The sequence below is a fragment of the Antechinus flavipes genome, chromosome 4 (assembly GCF_016432865.1).
Source record: "Antechinus flavipes isolate AdamAnt ecotype Samford, QLD, Australia chromosome 4, AdamAnt_v2, whole genome shotgun sequence".
Taxonomy (NCBI): domain Eukaryota; kingdom Metazoa; phylum Chordata; class Mammalia; order Dasyuromorphia; family Dasyuridae; genus Antechinus; species Antechinus flavipes.
In genome coordinates, this window is record NC_067401.1 from 166684055 (window position 1) to 166710654 (window position 26600).

The window sequence follows — 26600 nt, forward strand, 5'->3', positions numbered from 1 at the left end:
ATTAATTTACAGATTTAACACAAGCATAAATGGTAGTTATTTCCCTGGGGCTTATTAATGAAAAAGAAAATTATAAGCATAATTGAGCATTGAGAATTCTTGTAAAGCTGGTTAAAGTCAATGACTTAGGAAGTTAAAGTTTTGCTAATGCTATGTTTGTATATCATATAGTTAAAATATGTTCGTTATAAATTTATATAATTTCAAAATTGATGTAGGTAGCACAGAGCAACTTTTTAGCTGATTTTTTTCTAACCACCTAAAGTATTTAAAAGTCTATTCAGTTTAAAAGATATAAAATAAAAACAGATAATCAAATAAAAACTGAACAATGCTGTATTTTGGAATTTTAGAAAACTACAATGTAGCAGGAAGTAGGTAAAGGTTGCTCTTGTATGATGTCTCGTCTATTTTATTTTACTGTGATGGCAATATCCCTCAGTAAGTTAATACCAGAGAAATCAAAATGATGGATGCCCTCTGTCAGTTTTGATTCAAGGAAATTGGAGCTCCATTTCTCTCATACAGGAGAAACATTCATTGAAATGAGACATATGGGAATATCACCAAGCCAATTATTTCTCTCTTCCCCACCCAAAATCCCAAAACTGGCTTCACAGCTATTCTGATAGCTTTATCAATAGTGTGTATGTTTGTATATAACCTATATTAGATTGCCTGCTGTCTTAGGGAGAGGAGACATAAAAGTGGGAAAGGGGGAAAGAAGAGGAAAAAATTTAGAACACACAAAAAAATGAATGTTGAAAAGTAGCTTTATATGTATTTGGAAAAATGAAATCATATTGAGAAAAAAAATAGTGTGTATGTTTCACTAAAATTGCCACACTATTCAAAATGCTATTTTTAAGAAAATGTGCTGAGGCTCTCTCAAATTTTAATCTTTTAAATAAAGAAAAATTTCCCAATTACTCTTAATCCTTAGTCCCCAAGATATCTGGACCAGGTACAAGCTTTCAGCTCTGTTACTGTGACCAGGAAAACCAAAAGAATTAGATGACATACCTGGGATGGAGCCCAAAGTCGAGTAGCCAGTTCAGGGAGTGCTAACTAGGGATGAACCTATAAACTCAAACAGGTGGGCATTTATGAGACTATACCCTAGATCAGATTGTTGGGGCTTTGTGAAAGGTAGAATATGATATTTCCAACAGCAAAAGATATAAGTTTATGACCAAGAATATCTTGGCAAGTAAAACTAAGTTTATTCCTAGAGGAAAAAGTACAATGGACTTTTAATGAAATAGAAGCTTTCTCAGGATTTCGGATAAAAAGACCAAAGCTAAGTAGAAACTCTAAAATATAAACATAGTATTCCAAGGAAATGTAAAAAGGTAAGTTATTTACAATGAGCAATCAAAAGGGCTATCAATCAAGACTTTCTTTAAGAAAAAAAGTACTTACAGGCAACTATTTTACTTATCTATGTTAATACTTTAAAATTTTCTAAGACTCAGTTATACTCATTTGCATGAATTTTGCAAAACCACTTTCTTTTTTTGAAAATCAAGAAAATCACTCTATCTTCAGTCATGGGCCATACAGTGTTTTCTATACAATTTTCTAAACACATTTCAACAATTTTTCAACACATAACTGCAAAAAAAATCCGCAAATATCATCTACCACACTTTGTTGAATTAAATCCATTAAGTTTAACAACACCATTGCCTATATTATCATCTTACTTATTTTGGGATTCTATCACATCATTTCTTTCAGTTCAAGCTCATTGTCTTTGATAAAGAAAATAGAAGAAAAGAGATCTGAGTAAGTATATCTTCCCTCCATAGTCCATTTATCAGTCTCCTAGCCACTAAAGCAGCAATCCTATGCCCTCTTTCCTGTATTCTCTAGATCATTTTAATAGTGTAATTGTCCCTACTCTGAAAAAACTTTTCTATTATTTTTTTAAAATTAGGGCATTTCCTTCCATTGACATGTTTGAGCAAGGAATCTATCAAGACTTGAGTGGGATAGATATCATTATTTTCTCATTTGTGGCTCCATTATTAACATTTCAATATCTGATTTTATGTGCCTTAAGAAGACATTATCATAATTGCTAAATTGATCTTTCCTAACCTGTCTCTCACTACTTCATTCCAAAACAATCTTTTATAGCAAAACTCTTTCATGATAAAGTAATTTTAAAAAAAAAATATCATCCTTATTATACCCTTATAATCCCAAAGAAGTAGTATGGCATATAATGGATAAACATTAGCTGGTGTGTGGAAAATCTGAAATCAAATCTCACTTTTGGAACATATCAGTTTGGTGATCCTGAACATTGCAATTTCCCCCAAGCTTCAGTAAAGCAAAAGATTAGGATTCATTAGCCTCTAGTGTACCTTCTAGCTCTGAATCTAAAATCCAATGATATAGTAAAATATTCAGACTAAAGAATACATTTTATTCATCTCAAAATATGGTCACTACTTAATAAAAGGGCTTGTACATATACACAGTACTGAATATTCCTTGAATGAGTCTCCTGTTCAATTTCAGGATATAATCCTAATTCAGGAATCCTGAAGAGAATAGCACCATTGCTGTTATATGTGCAGATAGAGAGAGTAAATTCAAAAACGTGAATAACAACTAATACAGAATGTTGCTCAAAAAAATTGAGAAAGTTGCTTATAATAAATGATAAAAAGTTATAATAATAATCTTCAGATAGCTATTTGATGAAAGGCAGCAATAGAATGCAAATCTCCCCTGTACCTAATACTGCCTTATTATATTTATTTTCACTATTTTTGAATGGGTCAATATCAAAATTAGTAATACATTATTTAAAGAATTATAATTAAAAACAGTAGGTGATCCTAAATGATGATAACTATTAAGTAATAACTTCAATTTATAAAATACTTTTCTTTCCAAAACATAAATAATATTAAGTTTATTTTATAGGTGAAAAAAAGAGAAGAGGTAAGGTCATTACCACCTTATTTTGTGATAGAGTGATATAGTGATATAGTGGGTAAAATTGGAAACTGCGATCAAGCCCATTTGACTCGAAGTATATTATCACATTGTGTTTTCTCACAAAGAAGATAAGAGATAAAACTGACAATTCAACCACAAATATTTAGTGAAGAATAACACATGAATGCATGTAAAAATGGAATATTAATTTTTTTCAGATTCTGTCACTCTTAAAAAGTATTTATAATCCTGATCCATTATATTATTCTTTCTTGATGTGTATGCATGTGTATATATATGTATGTGTATGAGAGAGAGACAAGAGAGACAGAGAAACAGAGAGGGAGGGAAGCTGTAAAATCTGCTATTTTTGCTGATTGTTTTTTATCAGATTTTGTCAAAAAGTCCATATACAAAAAATTGTTAAGTACAAATTCTTACCCACTCCTCTTGACCACAAAAACCCCAAAACAAAACAAAAAAAGCAAATTCAAGAATGATTTCAAAGAAGAGACATCAGAAATTATCAGTTCACCATTTGGCTGAGGGGAAGATCCAGGAAGGGTTATCTTGCAAATTTCAGATTTTTCATACTAATACATTGTTAGTGGAATTGTGAAATGATCAAATCATTCTGGAGAGCAATTTGGAACTATGCCCAAAGGGCTATAAAACTGCATACCCTAAAGGGTCTACATGTGCAAAAAAGTTTGTAGCAACTTTTTGTGGTAGCAAAAAATTGGAAAAGGAGTAGAAGCCCATCAATTGGGGAATCACTGAACAAACCATGGTACACAAAGGTAATGGAACATTATTGTTCTATAAAAAATGATGAACAAGCTGATTATAAAAAAGCCTGAAAGATTGACATGAATTGATGCTGAGCAAAACAAACAGAATTAGGAATACATTGTACACAATAACAGCAAAAATGTGTGATGATCAACCATGAAAGACTTGGTTCTTCTCAGTAGTTCAGTGATCCAAAGCAATTCCAATAGACTTTGAACAGAAAATTCCATCCCCAACTAGATAAAGAACTAATGAGACTGAATGTAAATCAACACATGCTATGTTCATTTATATATTTTTTTAATCTCTCCCATGATTTTTCCCATTTGCTCTGATTTTTCTTTTCCAACATAATTTATAAAACAATGTTTATTAAAAATAAACAAACAAAAATAAATAAATAAAAGAGTGAGGGGGCAGTTAGGTGGTACAGTAGATAAAGCACCAGTATTGGAGTTTGGAGGATCTAAATTCAAATCAGTCCACAAACACTTAGGAGTTATATGACCCTGGGCAGGTCACTTAAAACCAATTGCCCCAAAAATAAATAAATAAAAGAACACTTAGAACTAATTTATAAAGTCAATGACAACACAGAGAAAGGGAAGAAAGTTAGATTATTAGATTTGTTTGCAATAATATACTACATATAAATGTATACACACACACACACACGTATATCATACTATGTTGTTTTTTATGCCTGTATATGTAATTGTAGAACCAAAAACAAGTCTGCTTTTTTATCACCACTTTGATTTCACTTGCCTATATGGCAGCTGGAAAAAAAGCTAAATATTATTATTATCAAAATTTTGTTGGAATAGAGATATTTCTTAGGTAAGATATAAATATTAAAAAACTAAAACAATTAAAAACTAGATATAAAGAGCTTCTTTTATTCTTTTAAAAATAATTTAGGTAAGTATTGAATAAATTTTTTTAACTGGTAAAAATAAAACAGCTGAGAAAAGGAGTTATCACCTGTGAATATAATTAAATTTCATTTGCCATTTCTATGTGCCATAATCCAAGATCATTTTTATTAAAGTATATGGTCATAAACCATAGCAATAACTATAAGACTATAGAAAAAACAAAGGAAATTAAACTATCTTATTGGCTGATGATATGACGCTAGAAAATTCCATAGAATTCCATAGAAAAGCTTAGAGAATCAGATATTAATGGAGATAGTTAATAATTTCAACAAGGTTGAAGACAACAAAATAGATACACAAAATTCAACAGCATTTCTCCATAATAACAAAATCCAAGGGTCTTATTTAAAAAAAAAAAAAAAAAAAGGCTACAAAGATATTTGGTGGTAAATCCACTAGTGAACACAAAATATGGCTTAAGTTTCCATTACAAAGTATTCCTTATACAAACAAAAAAGAAAAAGATCAAAAGGATTTCAGGAGGTACCTCCAAAACTTCAGTTTTGTCCTATCAATTGATAGATTTAAAAAAACAAAAACAAAAGCTGTACATAAAAGAAACTTTTATGTACTTTATGGCTTTAAACTTGGTTATTATATAATGTTCTTTGTATTATGGAAATATCCATATGTTTTTCAGGTTTATAAATAAAGTGAAAACAGAAAGAAATTTTTAAAAAAGAAAATCCAATAAAATCAGTATAGAGATTGAGAAAATTAACAGCTTTAGGAGATTTATAGGCTACAGAATATATTACTAGAAAAAAGAAATCTAACCAATTTGATAAAATGTTTGTAAATTAATCAAATAAAGCTTACTAAATATTGATATACATTCAATTAAAGTGATTCTTAGGGAAATAAATAATTTAAATAGTTGGAGGAATATTCAGTGTTCATGAATAGGCCATGCAGATATGTTAAAGATGATAACATTAACAAAGTTAATTTACATTTTTAATGCTCTGAAAATCAAATGATCAAAAGAGAAAAATAATAATAAAATGCATTGGGAGCAATAAAAGTTCTTAAGTATCAAGGGAAATAATGGGAAAAAGTGAGGATAAAGGCAAATAGTATTTCCAAAGCTCAAAAATTTTTTATTGATTATAGAAAAGCAGATGAAAAAATTAAGACAAGACAGGGGAAAAACAGTAAACTTGAAAACTCAAAAAACCAAGGAAAGAATTTACTGCTGCATAAGAACTACTGGAAAAATATGAAAAGTCTTAATAAAAATCGCTAAGATCAATTTAGATTAATCCACAATAAATTCAAAATAGTTACTGAATATTCTGAATATAAAAGATCATACCATAAAATAACTGAAGAGAAACAGGTCATATTTCATATGCATATTAGAGCAAAGAAGTTATTACAAAAGGTAAAAGTAATTTTGATAATACAAAATTTTTTAAGCTTTTGCTCAAATGAACTTATACATCTGGATAAGAAGGATGGTGATCCAATTGGGGGGAAAAAATCTTTTATCATATTTCTAACATAAGAATTTGGTATAAAAATACTAAAAAACCCTAACTGATAAATACATAAAAGGCCAAAAGCCATTCCTCAGAAGAGAATTTATCAAGGGATATGAATAATTTTCAAAAGAAGAATCACAAATTAGTAGTAACTGTATGAAATAATGTTCCAAATCACTAAGAAGAGAAATGCAATTCAAAATAACCCAGACAACTGGGAATGATGATAATAGATAGGAATAATCTAAGTTGAAGGAGTTATGGAAAGATAAACTAGTGAATTGTTAATGAAACTGTGAATCACTACAAACATTCTGGACATTCATTTCTAATTATGCAAATAAAGTGTCTAAAATATTTATATCCTCAGAACTAGTTATTCTACTACTAGCTACAAACCCCAAGAAGATACATATACTATACATACCAAATTAGTTATAAAAGCACTTTTCATATTAGCAAACAACTAAAAGCAAAATAGAAGCCATCAACTGAGAAATGGCTAAACAAACTGTGGTATATGAATGTCCTATATGTGTTATAAGAAATGATGAATATGATGATTATAGAGAAGCATGGAAAAACTTACAAAATGATGACAGCAATACAAATGGAAACAATAACCACAAAACAATGGAAAGCAAATGATGTAAAATAACAAAAAACAAGCATGGATTTAAATACTTGTTTTTATAAGAAATCTCTTCCCAGTTTGCCAGCACAGGCAATGTCAATGCATATAGAACAGTGCATTTATGTTTGGTTGTTTTTTAAATAATTAATTGGGTTCTGCTGATTTTTCTGCCCTGTTCTTCCTCTAAAAAATTCATGGATGAAAATTAATTTTTTAAGTTTATGTAATATCAGGCTTTACATTAGTCTTTCTCTTCTTACTTTTTTTTTCTTGTCTGGTTATTTTATTTTATTTTTTTATTATAGCTTTTTATTTACAAGTTATATGCATGAGTAACTTTACAGCACTGACAATTGCTAAACCTTTTGTTCCAATTTTTCCCCTCCTTCTCCTCATCCCCTCCCCAAGATGGCAGGTTGGCTAATATATGTTAAATATGTTAAAGTATAAATTAAAGACAATATAAGTATACATGTCCTAACAGTTATTTTGCTGTACAAAAAGAATCGGACTTTGAAACAGTGTACTATTAGCCTGAAGAAAATGAAAATGCAGGTGGAAAAAAATATAGGGATTGGGAATTCTATGTACTGGATCATAGTCATCTCCCAGAGTTCTTTTGCTGGGTGTAGTTGGTTCAATTCATTACTGTTCTATTGGAACTAATTTGGTTCATCTCATTGCTAGAGATGGCCATGTCCATCAGAATTGATCATCATATAGTATCGTTGTTGAAGTACATAATGATTTCCTGGTCCTACTCATTTCACTCAGCATCAGTTCATGTAAGTGTCTCCAGGCCTTTCTGAAATCATCCTGTTGGTCATTTCTTACCAAACAATAATATTCCATAATATTCATATACCACAATTTATTAGCCATTCTTCAATTGATGGGTATCCACTCAGTTTCCAGTTTCTGGCCACTACAAAGAGGGCTGCCATAAACATTCTTGTACATACAGGTCTTTTTCCCCTTCTTTAAAATCTCTTTGGAATATAAGCCGAGTAGTAACACTGCTGGATCAAAGGTTATGTATAGTTTGATAACTTTTTTAGCATAGTTCCAAATTGTTCTCCAGAATGGCTGGATGTATTCACCACCAACAATGTATTGGTGTCCCTGTTTTCCCACATCCCCTCCAACATTCCGCATTATCTTTCCCTGTCATTATAGCCAATCTGACAGGTGTGTAGTGGTATCTCAGAGTTGTCTTAATTTGCATTTCTCTGATTAATAATGACTTGGAGCATCTTTTCATATGGCTAGAAATAGTTTCAATTTCTTCATCTGAGAATTGTCTGTTCATATCTTTTGACCATTTATCAATTGGAGAATGGCTTGATTTCTTATAAATTAAAGTCATTTCTCTATATATTTTGGAAATGAGGCCTTTATCAGACCCTTTGACTATAAAAATGTTTTCCCAGTTTACTGCTTCCGTTCTAATCTTGTCTGCATTAGTTTCGTTTGTACAAAAACTTTTCAATTTGATATAATCAATTTTTTCTATTTTGTGATCAATAATGATCTCTAGTTCTTCTTTGGTCATAAATTCCTTCCTCTTCTGCAGGCCTAAGAGGTAAACTATCCTGTGTTCCTCTAATTTATTTATAATCTCATTCTTTATGCCTAGGTCATGAATCCATTTTGACCTTATTTTGGTGTATGGTGTTTAGTGTGGGTCACTGCTTAGTTTCTGCCATACTCGTTAACAATTTTCCCAGCAATTTTTGTCAAACAGTGAGTTCCTATCCCAAAAGCTAGGGTCTTTGGGCTTGTCAAACACTAGAGTATTAAAGTTATTGACTGTTTTGTCCTTTGAACCTAACCTATTCCACTGATCAACTAGTCTATTTCTTAGCCAATACCAAATGGTTTTGGTAACTGCTGCTTTATAATATAATTTTAGATCTGGTACAGCTAGGCCACCTTCATTTGATTTTTTTTTTCATTAATTCCCTTGAAATTCTTGACCTTTTGTTTTTCCATATGAACTTTGTTGTTATTTTTTCTAGGTCATTAAAATAGTTTTTGAGAGTCTGATCGGTATAGCGCTAAATAAATAGATTAGGTAGTATCGTTATCTTTATTATATTTGCTCATCCTATCCAAGAGCATTTAATATTTTTCCAATTGGTTAGATCAGACTTAATTTGTGTGGAAAGTGTTTTGTAGTTTTGCTCATGAAGTTTCTGATTTTCCCTTGGCAGACAGATTCCTAAATATTTTATGCTATCGGTAGTTACTTTAAATGAAATTTCTCTTTGTAACTCTGACTGTTGGATTTTGTTAGTGATATATAAGAATGCTGATGACTTATGTGGGTTTATTTTGTATCCTGCAACTTTGCTCAATGTGTGGATTATTTCTAATAGCTTTTTAGTAGAATCTCTGGTGTTCTCTAAGTATACCATCATATCATCAGCAAAGAGTGATAATTTGGTTTCTTCATTCCCTACTCTAATTCCTTTAATCTCTTTCTCAACTCTTATTGCCAAAGCTAGCATTTCTAACACAATATTGAATAATAATGGTGATAGTGGGCAACCTTGTTTCACTCCTGATCTTATTGGGAATGGTTGCAATTTATCCCCATTACATATGATGCTTACTGATGGTTTTAAATAGATGCTACTGATTATTTTAAGGAAAAGTCCATTTATTCCTATACTCTCAAGTGTTTTTAATAGGAATGGATGTTGAATTTTTATCAAATGCTTTTTCTGCATCTATTGAGATGATCATATGGTTTTTGTTAATCTGGTTATTAATATGGCCAATTATACTGATAGTTTTCCTAATATTGAACCAGCCCTGCATTCCTGGCATAAATCCTACTTGATCATGGTGTATTATCCTGGAGATGATTTTCTGTAGTCTTTTTGTAATATCTTATTTAAGATTTTAGCATCACTCTTCCTACTTAAAAAAAAATTTTTTTTGACATAAAGGTTGGGCACTTCAGCTAAAGATGGTGGATGGATGGTTGGGGAAGAGATAGGGAGAGATACAATGTAGGCAACTTAAGAAAATTAAATTTTTTAAAAAGCTTCTTATTTGGCAGTTAAATCTCTGGGAACAAAAAGACAACAAAAATAATATTCAAGTATCTAAATCAACTTTTGTCAAGTAATATGGTAGAGTTGTCATGTAGCATTTCAAATAATCACAAAACTGCAAAAAATACTTGGGAATCATCCTACCAAAGCATATTAAATACTTAGATAGAGTGGACTATAAAACATTCCTTAAAGAAATAAAAACCTACAGAGAGGCTTGGAGAGACCTACATGGACTGATGCTAAGTGAGATGAGCAGAACCAGGAGATCATTATACACTTCGACAATGATATTGTATAAGGATGTATTCTGATGGAAGTGGATTTCTATGACAAAGAGACCTAACTGAGTTTCAATGGATAAATGATGGACAGAAACAGCTACACCCAAAGAAGGAACACTGGGAATACGAATGTGAACTATTTGCATTTTTGATTTTCTTCCCGAGTTATTTTTACCTTCTGAATCCAATTCTCCCTGTGCAACAGGAGAACTGTTCGGTTCTTCAAATATGTATTGTATCTAGGATATACTGCAACATATTTAACATATACAGGACTGCTTGCCATCTTGGGGGGGGGGGTGGAGGGAGAGAGGGGAAAAAACAAAACATAAGCGAGTGCAAGGGATAATGTTGTAAAAAATTATCCTGGCATGGATTCTGTCAATACAAAGTTATTATTAAATAAAATAAAATTAAAATAAAAAAAAACAAAAAAAATTATTATCATACCCATTTAATATATAAGGAAAACCTTGGAGAGGTTGCGTCTTGGAAAGAACAAAGGGATTTTCTGACTTTAAAAATAAAAATTGCAAAGTTCTTTTAATGATAAAAAAAAAAAAAGAAAGAAATAAAAACCACTTATATAGTTGGAGAGCTATTCTAAGCTCAAGACTGAGCTGTGCCATACAACAAAAATGACTATGTTACTAAAGCTAATTTATAGATTTGATGTGCTACCAATCAAACTATCAGATGAATACATTATAAATACTACATTCATTTGGAGGAACAAAACATTTAGAACATAAGGGAAATCATGAAAAAAAAAAATAAGAATAAAAGGAATACCAAATTAGAGCTAAAACCCTATTATAAAGCAAAAATGAAAAATCTGGAAACATTGGACAATTATATATTCTAACTTAGTAAACTAAAGAAATAGAAGTTGGTTTTACTAGAGTACTTACAGTAACCAACTATCTGGTCTACTCTAATTTAAAATAATGCATTCTCAAATGTTTATCATCTTTTAAAAAACTCACCAAATAAACTTCCCTCTCATTCCACTGTCTAGAAATTAGTTCTAGCTATGAGTCAGAAGTACAGAACCTATCCTCTTCCCAGATTAATTCTGACAACAAGCATTTCTAAAAGGCAGCAATCCCTGAAATCTGAATTATCTTTTTCAATTACTTACTCTGACTTGGATACTATATTCTAAAAGAAAGTGGCATTGCTTGGACTGAATAAAAGAAGGATCCTTTTAAAACCCATTATTTTCTCACTCTGAAGTTTTTAACTACAAAACAACAAAAAAAAATCTTTGAGAACATATAGAACAGTTCCACATATTCTTACTGGGACTTCAGGGGAAGTGCTTATTTGTTAGGTGATGAAATATGAGGACTATTAGAATAGTATTTTTTTTTAAATAGGCAAAACCAAGCATTTTTATAAACAATTTATAAACAAATTTTATAAATAATTATATACTGAAGATTTTTCTTTTTTGCCTGAAAATATTTAATAAGTAAAACTGATATAATAGTAAAACTCTCTAATGGAAATTATTAACTTCTTGCTGTGTTGCAAGATCTAAGATACAAATGTAATTGGGGAAGAAAGGACCTCAATATAATAAAATCAGAATTAGTTATATAAACTCTCATTCTAGTCAATTTGTTAAGTATATATTAGAGGGGAATGGTAATGATAAACATATATATGGTATAATACAAAATGACAAATATTCAGTGAAATTAGGGAAAACATGGTACTCATAAAAAGCTAAAAAGGGAAAAGATCTAAATTGACTGGATTAGGAGACACAAGGATCAAAAAATGTTTCATGGAAATGGAATCTTTTAACTTGGGCCTTGAATGATAATGAAGAGAATTTGAACCAGGAAGCCTATTTGAATTTTCAGCTATTCCATGAACTTATCATGCCCATTTCCTATCTGTACCAGGTCTTATATTACCATTCTTCTATCCTACTGAAATCATTCCTTTTCTTAAAGGTCCCAATATATAAAATTTCCTGCAGAAAGCCTTCTCTAATACCTCATCCCTCATGTGGTATTCCATATCAGATTATATTTTGCCCTTACCCAGAATCTAGACTTCAATAATTGGTTTCACATTCACTGCTACTTCCTAACCTTGTGATCCAAGTCAGGACTTTACCTCTGGAGCTCATTTCTCTAAACTTTAATATCTCTGCTTTAATATCTCTGACCCTAAGTAATTATTTTTGGAAAAAGTGAATGGGGAAGAAATCAGGAGGGGCATGCCTTGTACTATTGTACCTTGAGTCATCTTTCTCTGCAAATATAGTATTAAGCTGAAGCTCTTTGAGGAAAGTGAAGCTGTAATTTTCTACTTTTATATCCTAGTCCATAATAAGCACCTGATAAAAGTTTTTTTTTTAAAATTTTTCATATAAAGTGAATTGATGAAAAATACTTTAGATTTTCTGCATTTAAAAACTCTAAAATTCAGACTGATTACAGCACTCAACTTGATTCTTCTCTGTTAAGAGATTTGGGGGGTGGGGAACGAGCACTTTTATATAACACCTACAATGAGGCACTATGCTAAGTACTTTATAAATATTGTGTTTAATCTTCACAACAATTCTTTGAGGTAGCATTTATTATTATCCCCATTTTAAAGATGAGGAAATTGAGTACTAAGAAGTGAAATGAAGTGTCTTGTTCAGTCACAAAAACAATTAAGGTAAGAACTTGACTCTAGGACCAGAACTCTATTCACTGAGCCACTTCTAATAAATGCTCTCATATTTGATCCTACATGAGGTAGGTGTTACTATTATATACACTTTACAAAGGCAGCTGTTTGCTCAAATGACGACACAATGATAAAATGATGTTTTTCTCTATATATACAATCACCATTGCTGATTTCAGTTTCTTACCATTGTTTCAAATAATGTAACTCCACAAGTAATTCTCAAATCAACAGACTGAGTCATAATATCTGTCCTAAATTCCACTTCTACATTGCCAACTGTTGGGTAACTATCACCTACTAGATTTCTACAGGTGTCTTGAATAGAACATGTCTCAGTTTGGACCCATAATCTTATTCCCACAACCTCCTCTTACTCCAAACATCATTATTATTATTTTTTAATAGCTGAATTTCTTTGATGATACTCTTTATTGTTTTATTTTTTTTTTCTGTTCATACATTTACATTCATTCTTTAAACACATTTCCTTATGAATCATGTTGGGAGAGAAAAATCAGAGCAAAAAGGAAAAGCCATGAAAGAAAAAAAAAAAAAACAGAAGAAAAAGAAAAAAGTGAACATATTAATTTACATTCAGTCTCCATAGTTCTCTCCTGAAAGTAGATGGTGTTTTCCATCCAAAGTTTATTTGGATTGCCTTGGATCAATGAACCACTAAAAAGAACCGTCTATCACACTTGATCATTTCATAATTATATTGTTGCTATGAACAACTTTCTATTGGTTTACTCACTTCATTTAGCACCAGTTCATATCTTTTCAGGGTTTTCTGAAATCAACTTGCTCATCATTTCTTAGAGAACAATAATATTCCATTACATTAATACACTAGAACTTATTCAATCTTTCACTAACTGATAGGCATTTACTTAATCTCCAATTCCTTGCTACTACAAAAAGGATTGCTACAAACATTTCTGCATATGTGAATCCTTTTCCTCCTTTATGATTTCCTTGGGATATATAAACCCATTAGTGTCACTGCTGATCAAAAAGTATGCACAGTTTGAAAGCCCTTTGGGCATAGTGCCAAATGACTCTATAGAATGGTTGGATCAGTTTATAATCCCACCAATAATGTATTAGTGTCCCAGTTTTCCAACATTCCCTCCAACATTCATCATTATCTTTTCCTGTATCTGATAATATTCTTTATTCTAGTTCTGATGCATGATTCTTAACCAATAATAGATTGTCACATATTTATCACCACTATGTACCACAATATTTTTTTAGGGTTTATCTAAAACTTTAATGATTTGAAAATCATGATTAGCAGTTATATAGCATCCCTAGATGAATACTGAAATTCAAAAGATGGTACTTTTCAGGAAGAAGCTTAGGGACATTGAAAGTAATATATATTTCTCCTACTTTTTTGTAAAGGAGAGGAGGAATATCAACATATAACAATATGTATAATGTCAGACATCTTTTTTAACATTTACTAGTTTTGTGGAACTTTTTTGTTTCTTTTTCTATTCTTAATTTTTTGGAATGGATTTCTGAAATGGGAAAAGTATAAATATACATTACGTAATTTACATGAAGTATAAACAAAATATATCAATAAAAATTTTTATATTTTAATAAACCAAAAATTATAAAGAAAATCCAATTATTTATCTTCCTATTTTATACTTGGCTCAAGTCACAGTTCAACTAGATTGTAAATATAATATTTTTTTATATACAATAGTTTTTTATATACAAAACATACGCATGGGTAATTTTTCAACATTGACCCTTACAAAAACTTCTGTTTCAACTTTTCCCCTCCTTCCCTCCACTCCCTCCCCTAGACAGCAGATAGTCCCATACATGTTAAATACGTTAAATACAATATATGTATAAATATTTATAGTCATCTTCAAACACCATTATTTTTGTTGAAGGAATCACTATGTTCTAATTCATACAGTTATATAAGTTTGGCATATGACCTTAGATTCTTTTCCCAGCTCATTTTAAATTCTCTCCCCAGAACACCTAACATTGATTTTCTCTCTACTTACCTTAGTCAATGATCATAATTCAGGACCTCTTACACTCTTGCTTGGATTATAATCATGTGTTATTAATTACTTTAGCAGATAGCTTCCTGCTTTTACTTTTTCTTTTTACCCATGCTTATTTCATGTCAGAGGAGGCAGATGATGTATAGAAAAAATATAGAGAAATGTGGTTTTTTCTGCCTTGATTTTTAGTTTGAAAAATGCTAAACAGGATTCAGAGGTTACATTGTGGAGTACATGGAGAGCTGGCCTCAGAGATGGGAAAATGTGATTTAAGTTTCTCTGACACAGGCTAGCGGTGTGACATGGGCAATTCATTGAATTTGTGAGGGCTCCAGCTATGGATAAAAGAGGCAAAGAATCTACTGACTTGGACTGGTAAATAGAATTTCCCTATCTGAAAGTTCTGCATATTAATGAAATCAAAGGCCCAGGTCCAATCCCTTCTCTTCATCATAAATTGTTCTGGCAATAAATGTTAGTACTTCACAAAAACTGGCCTTAATAACACTAAAAAGAACAGGAGAACACAAATCCCCCTGAAGATGTACGAGAAACAATCCTACATCAGCAGAAAAAAATTCCTGCAAATTAAATATTAAACAATAAGAAATAATGTCCCACTTGTCTTAAAAATCAAAGTTATTCAAGCATATTAAAATCATGCTTACTTCTCTATTAAATCCAGTGTGACTCCAGGCACCAGACTGACACACTTCTGCATGCAAAACCTGTAGAAAAGAAAAGAAAACCACAATACCAGAACATTAAGTTTAAAGAAAGCAACAGTACTATGTTGGGGAAGAAGATGGGGGGGAAGAATTAGGGATATTTGCAATAAACTATTCAGATGCAAAAATGATAATCAGTGGAATTAGGAAAACTTGAATTAATATAAACAACAAGTATATATTAAAGACCAATTATATACCTACTTCAAGTCTTGTCTCAGCCACTGAGTCAATTAAAATAGGAAAAATAATTTAGGCTTTCATTGAAAATGCCTAAGTGTGAATAAAGTACCCTTTCTCCTCCCAGAACATCAGTCAAATAAGAATTCTGCATTTCTGTCTCCCATTATCACCCATCTTTGTTCCTCTTGAAAAAAAAAAAAATAAAAAAGACTGTTAAAACAGTCATACACAATTCTCTTTATGTAGCTATTCTTGGGTTCATATCAATCTTTTGACTGGTTAAGTGTCAGGCTGGTAAGTATTTCAATAAAGAGACGGGACAAGGAATTTGTAATGATGTATATTAGAGTCCCTGAAAAGGAGCACCAAGACATTAAAATGTGTGTGTGTGTGTGTGTGTGTGTGTGTGTGTGTGTTTAAAAGAATGTGGATAATCTGAGTTTTCTAAAGAAATGTAGAAATAAAATTTCTCTACAAGGAAAGTAAAACAGAAAGGTATATTTAGAGGGCTGCAGATAGTGGGGGAGCTCTGAGTAAGGTTTAAGACCCTTCAGCCCAGAGGGAACCTGACTGACAATATCTGGTTTGGCTACCCATTTCCCTTTGGTACCCATCTCCCTTCCTGAGAAGTCAAGGAGGGTGTGACCACCTGTGTTTACTTGAAGCAAGAGATACTTACAGTAAAAGGAATTCACATATCAATAGCAGGGTGCTTATAGTTAACATATGCGCAGTATGCTGTGGTGATGTGATGGTTCTATAGGTGGCACATGCTCAGTGTGCTGTAACAATGTAATTGTACTAAGGTATTTAAGGGCAGAGAGAACTTGAAATAAACAGACTCCATCTTTGACCAGCCTTGTGGGTTTCCAATCTTCTTTACTCCTCCACTAAGACCAAGAACTCGGGCTGATCCCAAGATCCTCCAGAGAACTGGTCAAGATGGTATATTTTGGCACCGCAGCCTGGGGGCTCTAGAAAGCACTGTGAATATTGAGGGAAGGAGAGACTGAACAGTACAGGTATACAGTATTCTGTGCCAAAATATATCATTAAGAACAAAATATAAAAAGCCAAAATTCTATAATATGTTGTTTATGAGAAACATATGAAACAGAGAAAATCACACAGAATAAAGTGAAAGACTGGAGCAGGTTATATTGTGCTTTAGCTGAAGTTAAAAAAAAAAAAAAAAAAAAAGCACAGGTAATGATTCTGATCTCAAACCAAGCAAAAGCAAAAACAGATCTAATTAAAAGAGATAAGAAAGGAAACTACATATTGCTAAAGGGTGCCATGTATCTTGAAGTATTATCAATGCTAAATATATATTCATCAAGTGGTATAGCATCCAAATTCTTAAGAGTAGTTAAGTGACTTGCAGGAAGAACTAGACAGCAAAACTATACTAATGGGGGATGTCAATCTCCCTTTTTCAGAACAAGATAAATCTAACCAAAAAATAAATAAGAAAGAAGGGGAGGGGAATAGAATTTTAGAAAACTTAGGTATGAAAGATATCTGGCAAAAATTGAATGGGGATAAAAAGGAATAGACCGTTTTTCTCAATGGTACATGACACCTACACAAAAATTGAGCTCATAATCAAAAGCAGAAAGGCAGAAATATTAAATGCACTCTTTTCAGATCATGATGAAATAAAAATTATGTATAATAAGGAGTCATGAAAACATGGATTACTAAAAAAATTTAATCTTAAAAAATGGGTGGGTAAAACAATAAATCATTTCACGTAAGAGAATAACAATGAAACAACATACCAAAACTTATGGGATACAACCAAAGCAGTATTTAGGGGAAATTTTATATCTTCCAGATGCTTACAAGAACACAACAGAGAAGATACAAGATCAATGAATTGTACATGCAATTAAAAAAGCTAAAAAAGAAGCAAATTGAAAACCTCAATTAAAATCAAATTAGAAATTCTGAAAATCAAAGCAGAATAATAAAATTGAAAGCAAACTATTGAACTAAAATAAATAAATAATATCATTACATAAATCTTAAATAAATACTATTTATAAATAGATAAAACTGAGTGTTGATTTTCATTTTATAAAAAACAACAAAATAACTAAACCTGTAGTTAATTTAATTAGAAAAACGAAAGAATTACCAAACATCACCTTATCAAAAAATGAAAAGGGCAAATTTATTTATCAATGAAGAGGAAATTAAAATAATTAGGGAATGCTTTGTCCAACTATAAACCAATAAATCTGACAATCTAATTTAAATGCAGATTTACAGAAATATAAATTGCCCAGTTTAACAAAAGAAAAAATAAAATATGTAAATAATTCCATTTTAGAAAAAGAAATTCAACAAGCCATCAATGAACTTTCTTAAGAAAAATTCTACATAAGCCAGATGGATTTACAAGTAAATTCTACCAAACATTTAAAGAATTAATACCAATACTCTATAAACTATTTGAAAAAACAAGAAAGTAAGAAGTCTTATCAAATTCCTTTATGGCATAGCTATGGTACAACTACCTAAACCAAGAAGAGCCAAAAATAAGAAAGAAAATTATAGACCAACTTCCTAATGAATATTGATACAAAAATCTTAATATTAGTAAAGAGATTACAGCAATTTATCACCAGGATAACATATTATGATCAAATCAATGATGACATGGATTTATACCAGAAATCCAGATTTGATTCAATATAAACAAAACTATCCACATAATCATATCAATAACAAAACAGAAATCATATATTTATCTGAATAGAAGCAGAAAAAGAATTTGACAAAAGACAGCATCCAATCCTAAAAAAAACACTAGGACATAGGAATAAACGGAATTTTCCTTAAAATGATAAGTAGCCCCTGCCTAAAACCACCAGCAAGCTTTATATGTAATGAGTATAACTTAAAAACATTGCCAATAAGATGAGAGGTGGAATAAGGATGTTTATTATCACCACTAGTATTGGTTTGTACTAAAAACAATAGCTTTAGCAATAAGAGAAGTAAAAGATATTGAAGAAATTAGAGTACACAATGAAGAAACAAAACTATTACTCTTTGGAGATGATATGGTGGTATATTTAGAAAAACCGAGAGAATCAACTAAAAAAGTACTTTGAAACAATTAACAATGTTGGAAAATTTGAAAGATTTAAAACAAACTCACATAAATCACTGGAATTCCTAAAAAACAAAGAGTAGCACCAAGAGATAGAAAGAGAAATCCTAGTTAAAATAACTGTAGACAATATAAAATATTTGGAAGTCTACCTGCCAAGACATAGCCGGAAACTATATGAACACAATCACAAAACATTTTTCACACAAAGTCAGAAATTAGAAAATGTCAATTGCTCATGAGTAGGCCGAGCTAATATAATAAAAATGGCAATTCTACCTAAATTAATCTACTTATTCAGTGCCATACCAATGAAACAAGAAAAAAAAAACACACACACACACACACACACACAAACCTAAAATTGTTTATGTATACTAAAAAGAGCTAGAAAAAAAAATAACAAAATTCACCTGAAAAAAAATACAAAAGAAGGTGGCCTTGCAGTAATGGATCTCAAACTATATTTTAAAACACCAAACATCAAAACCACTTGGTACTGGCTAAGAAATAGAGTGGTAGAGTAGTGTAATAGGTTAAGTACACAAGATAAAATAGTGAATTACTATAGTAATCTACTGTTTGATAAACTCAAAGACTTCAGCTTCTGGAATAATAACTCATTATTTGACAAAATTGCTGGAAAAACTAGAAAAAAGTATGGCAAAAAATAGGTACATACCAACATCTCACACCCTCTATTAAGATAAAGTCAAAATGGATTCATGATTTAGACATAAAGAGTGATACAATAAGCAAATTAGGAGACCAAGGAATAGTTCACCTGTCAGATCTTTGGAGAAGGGAGGAATTGATGACTAAACAAGAAATGTTTTGCATAAATAAAATCAATGCAGTCTAGATAGAAGGGAAGCAGCAAGCTGGAAGCAATTTTTACAGTGTTTCTGATAATAGTCTCATTTCTAAAACATAGAAAACCGAGTCAAATTTTAAAAAATATATTATTTCCTAATTGATAAATGGTCAAAAGATGTGAAAAAATAATTTTTAGATGAAGAAATTAAACCCATCTATAGCTATCTGAAAAAAAGCGCTCTAAATCACTACTGATTAGAGAAAGGTACATTAAAAATAACTCTAAGAGAAATGCAAATTAAGACAACTCTGAGGTACCACTACATACCTCTCAGATTGGTTAAGATGACAAGAAAAGATAATGACCGATGTTGGAAGGGATGTGAGAAAACTGGGACACTGATACATTGTAAGTGGAGTTGTGAACTGATCCAACCATTCTGGAAAGCAATTTGGAACTATGTTCAAAGGGCTTAAAAATGTGCATACTCTTTGATCCAGCAGTGTCTATTGGGCTTATATCCCAAAGAAATCCCAAAGAGAAAGGGTCCCACATGTGCAAAAATGTTTGTGGCAGCCCTTTATGGCAAGAAACCGGAAAATGAGTGGATGCCCATCAATTGGAGAATGGCTGAATAAGCTATGGTATATGATTGTTATGGAATATTATTGTTCTACAAGAAATGATCAGCAGGATGATTTCAGAGGCTTGGAGAGACTTACATGAATTAAGTGAAATGAGTAGAACCAGGAGATTATATGACAATCAATTTCAATGGACATGGCTCTTTTCAACAATGAGATGATTGAGGCCAGTTCCAATGATATTGTGAAGAAGAGAATCATCTACACTCAGAGAGGACTGTGGGAATTGAGTATGGCTCACAACATAGAATTTTCACTCTTTTTGCTGTGTGCTTGCATTTTGTGTTCTTTTTCATTTTTTCCCCTTTTTGATCTGATGTTTCTTGTGCAGCATGATAATTGTTCAAATATGTCTACATAGATTGGATTACTTACTATCTACGGGAGAACATGGGGGGAAGTGGGAGAGAAAAATTTGGAACACAAGGTTTTGCAAGGATTAATGTTGAAAAATTATCCATACATATGCTTTGAAAATAAAAGGCTAGAATTAAAAAAAAATAAATAAAGGAATAAAAAGAGAAAAAAAATAAAAATAATTCTGAGGTACCATCTCACACCTATCAAATTGGCTAAGATGACAGGAAAAAGGTAATGACAAATACTGGAAGAGATGTGGGAAAACTGAAACATTAATGCATTGTAGGTGAGTGGTGAAGTGATCCAATCATTCTGGGAAGTAATTGGAAATTTGCTCAAGCTGCTATAAAATTGTGCATACCCTTTAATCCAGCAGTACCATTACTAGGCCTCTGTCCCAAAGAGATCATAAAAGAGGAGAAAGGACTCACATCTCTGATAATAGTTTGATAACAAATATAAGAACAAAAGCTATTGCCAATTTAAAAAATGGTCAAAGGATATGCATAAACAGTTTTTAAAAGAAAAACTTCAAATTATTAATCAGCGTGAAAAATGTTCCAAAAATTAATAGTAAGAGAAATAATAAAAACAACTCTGTAGTTTGACTGATTTGCTTCATTTTCTGGTATTTGTTCCCCCCTCATTGAGTATATTTCTTAGCACAAAACAGGAGCCTAATAAATATATATTTATTGAATACTTGAATAGAAGCAGGGATAGATGAAAGCAAAGATGAACAATATCTGATCAATCTATAATGGTTTTTGTTGCATATTTGTAATACTGTTAACAAATGGCATAGCCAGTAAGTTTGATGTTTACTTGAGTTAAGATTATGATTTTTGAAACATCTTAAAAAATATAAGCAACTGCTTAAGAGAAAAGAGATTTCTATAATTCATTAAATAAATAACAATACATATAACTGAAGGAAAAAGGAAAACCCAAGACTGACTGATTAATGGGAGATTACAATTATGGGAATTAATAGGGAAATATTAAAATATATTTCTAGATTTCCTTAGATACCAGAATAATGAGAATGAATATGGAACCTAGTAGAGTAGCAGGCTGAGGATTGTGATTACCTTATGTAGATTACATAAAAATGCAGATGACTGAAATACTATTACAGAAATAATCATATGGTTTTAAATATTTTTTCATATTACTAATAAGGAAAATTGTTTTTCTAAGGGTAAACCACCATTGACTGTGGCAATAATACAACTTGATCATACTGCTCTATAGTCCTTTTGACATCATTTTATTTAATCAATACTCATTAAATATGTTTGATTTTTTCTTCTTTATTCTCAAAGCTCTGTCCTGAGTCATATCTTTTTGGGAACCTGATCTGCTGAGATGCTTAATTATTATTTCTAAGATGATGTCTCAAAGATATATATTTCAAACTCTTTCTCCTCTCAATATTTCTTTTTCCATCATTCTCTGAAACCTTCTTCACCCCAGAAAGATGCCTCCATCATCATTTTCCACCAGTCCTCTCATCCTTCCCCCCTCCATTGATTTCTCAATTCACTGCACATATTTCAGCTTCTTTTGAGGGGTTGTTTCAAAGTTTGCCATCCCACTCTACCCTCCTAATACAAGAGGGTAGAGACTCTATTTATGCTTCAATTCTATTCCCAGTAAAAATCACAGTGTCTGGTACATAATAAGTGCTTAAAAATCCTTTTTGACTTGTCTTGATACCAACTGACATAGCAACAAGAGTGGATTGGACATTTGGATCTAGTTGTCCCATTATCTCAATTAAACGTCTATAAAAATGAACTTAAAACGTTTTATACCAAACCTACCAACTTTTGGCCTCTATTTCTATAGACAACATTAACAAGTTTGACAATCTTGGTATCATCTTCAACTTCTCACACACACTCTACATTTCTACTTAGATACCAATATTTTTATTTTGATCCCTTTGACACTTGTCTCTTTTTTCTCCACTCACAGTCAACAAACTGGCTCATTTAAGCTTTCATTACATAATCTCCAGTCTGTTGTCTTACCCTTCAGTAAGTTTCTCTGTCTCAATTTTCTGTCCTTGACAATCTGTCCTTCTAAAAACTGTGAAACTGATCTTCCCAAACCTCAAATATCAATTTCACCACCAAATGCAAATAGGTTAGTGCCTCTCTGTTACTTTAAGATCAAATATAAAGTCTTTCCTTTGGTATTTAAAGTTCTTCACAGGCCCCAAACCATATTTTAATACATGTACACACACACACACACACACACACACACACACACACACTCACTATGGATTAGTCAAATGGATTTTGCTATTCCTCATATATGAATTTGAATTCACATGACTTTAGATGCAGTGTCAGTTTAGTATTAGTATTGGTATAATGTTTATGATTTTGTGCATAATATGACTGTTTAGCATTACAATAAGCAAGGAGGTATACAGATTCAACAGAATAGAAGACCATTAAAAGATCAATTTTACACATAAAAAGTTTATGCCGTAGGCAGTTAACTTCCCTGAGGAAATGAGTTCTGATTTTCAGTGAACTTTTTTCTGATGCAAGAAAAGGATGTATATGCAAGCTACAAGGTACTCAGGCTTATTCTGGATATAATGTTTGGTTTAACTCATGTTCCTAATAATATGATTTTATATTTTTTGTCTTTTGACATGAATGAAATTTCAGCTTAAAAAAAAATCACCTGGTACCTAATAAATTTTGTTTCAGCATTTGTATCATATGTCTTTCTTTTATATAACAAATTATTTATTTTTGTTTTCTCTTCCATTATGTTAATGCATTCACATTTAAAACCATGATTGTTAGGCTTGTAACACCCTCCATTTTTATTTTGTGGTTTATTTTCTCCTTTAAATCAATATTTTATTCCTGTGATAACTTTTTTCTTACACTAACAGAAATGAAATCCATCACACCTAGACCATCAGCAAGGTTGTAGTATTGATTTAATTAATTAAGTATACACAAATTAGATTCAAAGAGTAGCTACATTGGCTTTCATGTGAACAGAATAGGGATTTTGAGACCTAAGTAGAAAAGATGAGTGAAACCCTTTCATTAGAGAGGAGAAAAATGAAATTCAGATGAGTTAAAAGACATGCCAAAGTAACACCATTAGGAAATGTCTAAGATGGGAAATGAATTTTGGTCTTACTGACTCTTAAGACCAGCCTTCTAATAACTAATGGATAACAAATTTTAAATAATTGTTTAATATTTCTGTCATGTAGGCAAAGACACCAGAAACCAAATTTTAAAACGAATTTCTTATGTTTAGAAGAACTGCCCATGTTTAACCTATATTGTATCACTTGATATCTAGGGGAAGGAGGAGGAGAGAAGGGAGGAAGAAAAATTTGGAACACAAGGTTTTACAAAGGTGAATGTTGAAAATTATTTTTGAATATATTTGAAAGAATAAAAAGCTATTATTAAAAAAAAAAAAATTTAAGCAGCATTGACTTCCTTAACAGTTACAATAAAAATGACCACTTCAAAATAAGACTTCAAGCAAGCTCAGTCTCACTGGGTGAAAAGGATGTTCATCCCAGATCAGACAGACTCTGGGAAAGCCAGTGAGAGGGTCTTCATCATAGTAAATCAGCAACTGAGACCCTCAGTCCTGGCTCAGCAGTGGAGCACAGCAGGGGGGCAGCTTCCAGTTCCAGCTCGGAAGGCATACTCTGCGAAACCAGGCTATTACCTGCATAGAGCAGGCAAAGCTATCCTCTGCCAACACAAGGGGGCGCTGTGCTCAAAGCCAAGGTCAGAACTGTATAGGAAGCTTGGGACAGTGCCCCCTGTAACGCAGGAGCAGACTCAACCATATAAGTAAAAAATAGAAGAAATGCCAAAAAAAAAAAAAAAAAAAAGACAGAAAATGAGCAAGAAACAGAAAATAAACTTGACCATAGAAAGCTACTACGGTGACAAGGAAGATCAAAACACCAACCTGGGACAGAATATCCACAAAGAGGGAGATCAATTGGTCTCAAGCCCAAAGAGGCTTCTTGAAAGAGCTCAAAAAAAAAAAAAAAAAAAAAAAAAAAAAAAAAAAAAAAAAAAAAAAAAAAAAAAGGCTCATTCAAAAGCCTAGAATCCTCTCTCCTCTCATCTGTTTCCCAATTCTCTGTCTTCCTTCAAATTTCAGCTAAAGTTCCACTTCTGCAAGAAACCTTTCCTAGTTTTCTCTTAATCTTGGTGCTTTCTCTGTGAGATCATGTACATTTTATTATGTAGATACATATATAGAGAGATTATATATCTATATATCTATACATATATGTAGGCATAAGTATATGCTATATATAAAGAGAGCGATCATCTCCAATTTATCGTGTGTGTACACTCACAAACATATATACAAGATGATCTCAGAAAGTACACACACACACACACACACATATATATATGTATATGTGTGTATATAGGTATAATATATAATTGATACCTATATGTGTATGCATGTGTAATAGATCACTTCCACTTTATCTTATATATTGGATTAAATTTACTAAGAATTCTCTCCAAAACAGCCTTGTGAGGTAGGAAATACTTCTTATCCATAAGACTAGAGTAACTAGAGTAAACAGTACTACAGACATATTCAAAGGCTTTACAAGTCATCTAATCAAAACCCTGTTTTTAAAAATAAGGTAAATGAGGCACAAAATGTTTTATTTATATGTGTGTGTGTATGTATATATACACATAGGACAAAATGGATATGATCTTGGAGAGAAAGCACCAAGATATATCTATCTATATTTAAATATGTATCTATGTCTATATCCAGCTATATCTATAGCTGTAACTTATTTGTATTTAGTTACTTTGTTGTTGCTGTTCTTCCCTATTAGATTAAGAAGGCCCAGAAGTCAGAGACTGTGTAAACCTTTCTTGGAACACCAGCATTTATCACAGTACTTGTCACATAGAAGGTGCTTAATAAATATTTATTGACTGGTTAATATCTAAATGGTGTCCCATCTCCAACAACAACAATAGCATTCTGTACTCAATAAGTTGTTAATAAATGTTTAGTACTTAATAAATGTTCTGTACTGAATAAGTTCTTAATAAATGAACAGGAAAAAAATACAATTGGACAAATGAAAAAAAAAAAATCCACTGAAAAAAAAAAACAAAACCTTCAAAAGTAGGATTAACCAAATGGAAAAGGAGCTACGAAAGCTAACTAAAGAAAATCACACATTAAAAACTAGAATGGGACAAATGGAAGCTAATGACTCTATAAGACATATATATCATAATGACTAATGACTCTATAAGACATATAATCAGTCAAACAAACTAAAAAGAATGAAAAACAATGGAAGAAACTCTGAAATAACTCACTGGAAAAACAGCCAATTTGGAAAATAGATCCAAAAGAGATAATTTTAAAATTATTAACCTACCTGAAGTCCATGACCAAAAAAAAAAGGGCCTAGATAATATTCTACAAACAGAGGGAGAAAACTCATTGAAAGAAGCTATCATTGTTTCAGAAAGTAATCCTACAAGGAAAACCCCAAGGAATATTGTTGATACTACTCTAGAACTACAATCTCAAGGAAAAAATATTGCAAGCTGACAGACAAAAATGATTCAAATATCAAGGAGCGGCAGTCAGAATTACCCCAGACATGGCAGCTTCTATATTGAAGGATCAGAGGGTTTAGAATACCACATTCCAAAAGGACTTGGGGTTACAACCAAGAATTAACTACTCAGTGAGACTCAGCATCATCTTTCAGGGGAGGTGATGGATCTTCAATAAGGAAGAGACTTTCAATCATTTCTACTGAAAAACCAGAACTAATCAGAAAAT

At 31.5% G+C, this 26600-nt stretch overlaps 1 protein-coding gene across 3 annotated transcripts in view; it reads right to left on the reverse strand.

Annotated features, from left to right (window-relative positions):
• The window catches only part of RPTOR (regulatory associated protein of MTOR complex 1), a 551396-nt gene that overhangs the window by 262207 nt on the left and 262589 nt on the right, over positions 1 to 26600 (reverse strand). For all 3 annotated transcript variants that reach the window (XM_051995401.1, XM_051995400.1, XM_051995399.1), the window contains exon 7: positions 15557 to 15616. In XM_051995401.1, coding sequence (XP_051851361.1) covers positions 15557 to 15616 — 60 coding nt within the window. The remainder of the gene's footprint in view (positions 1 to 15556; positions 15617 to 26600) is intronic.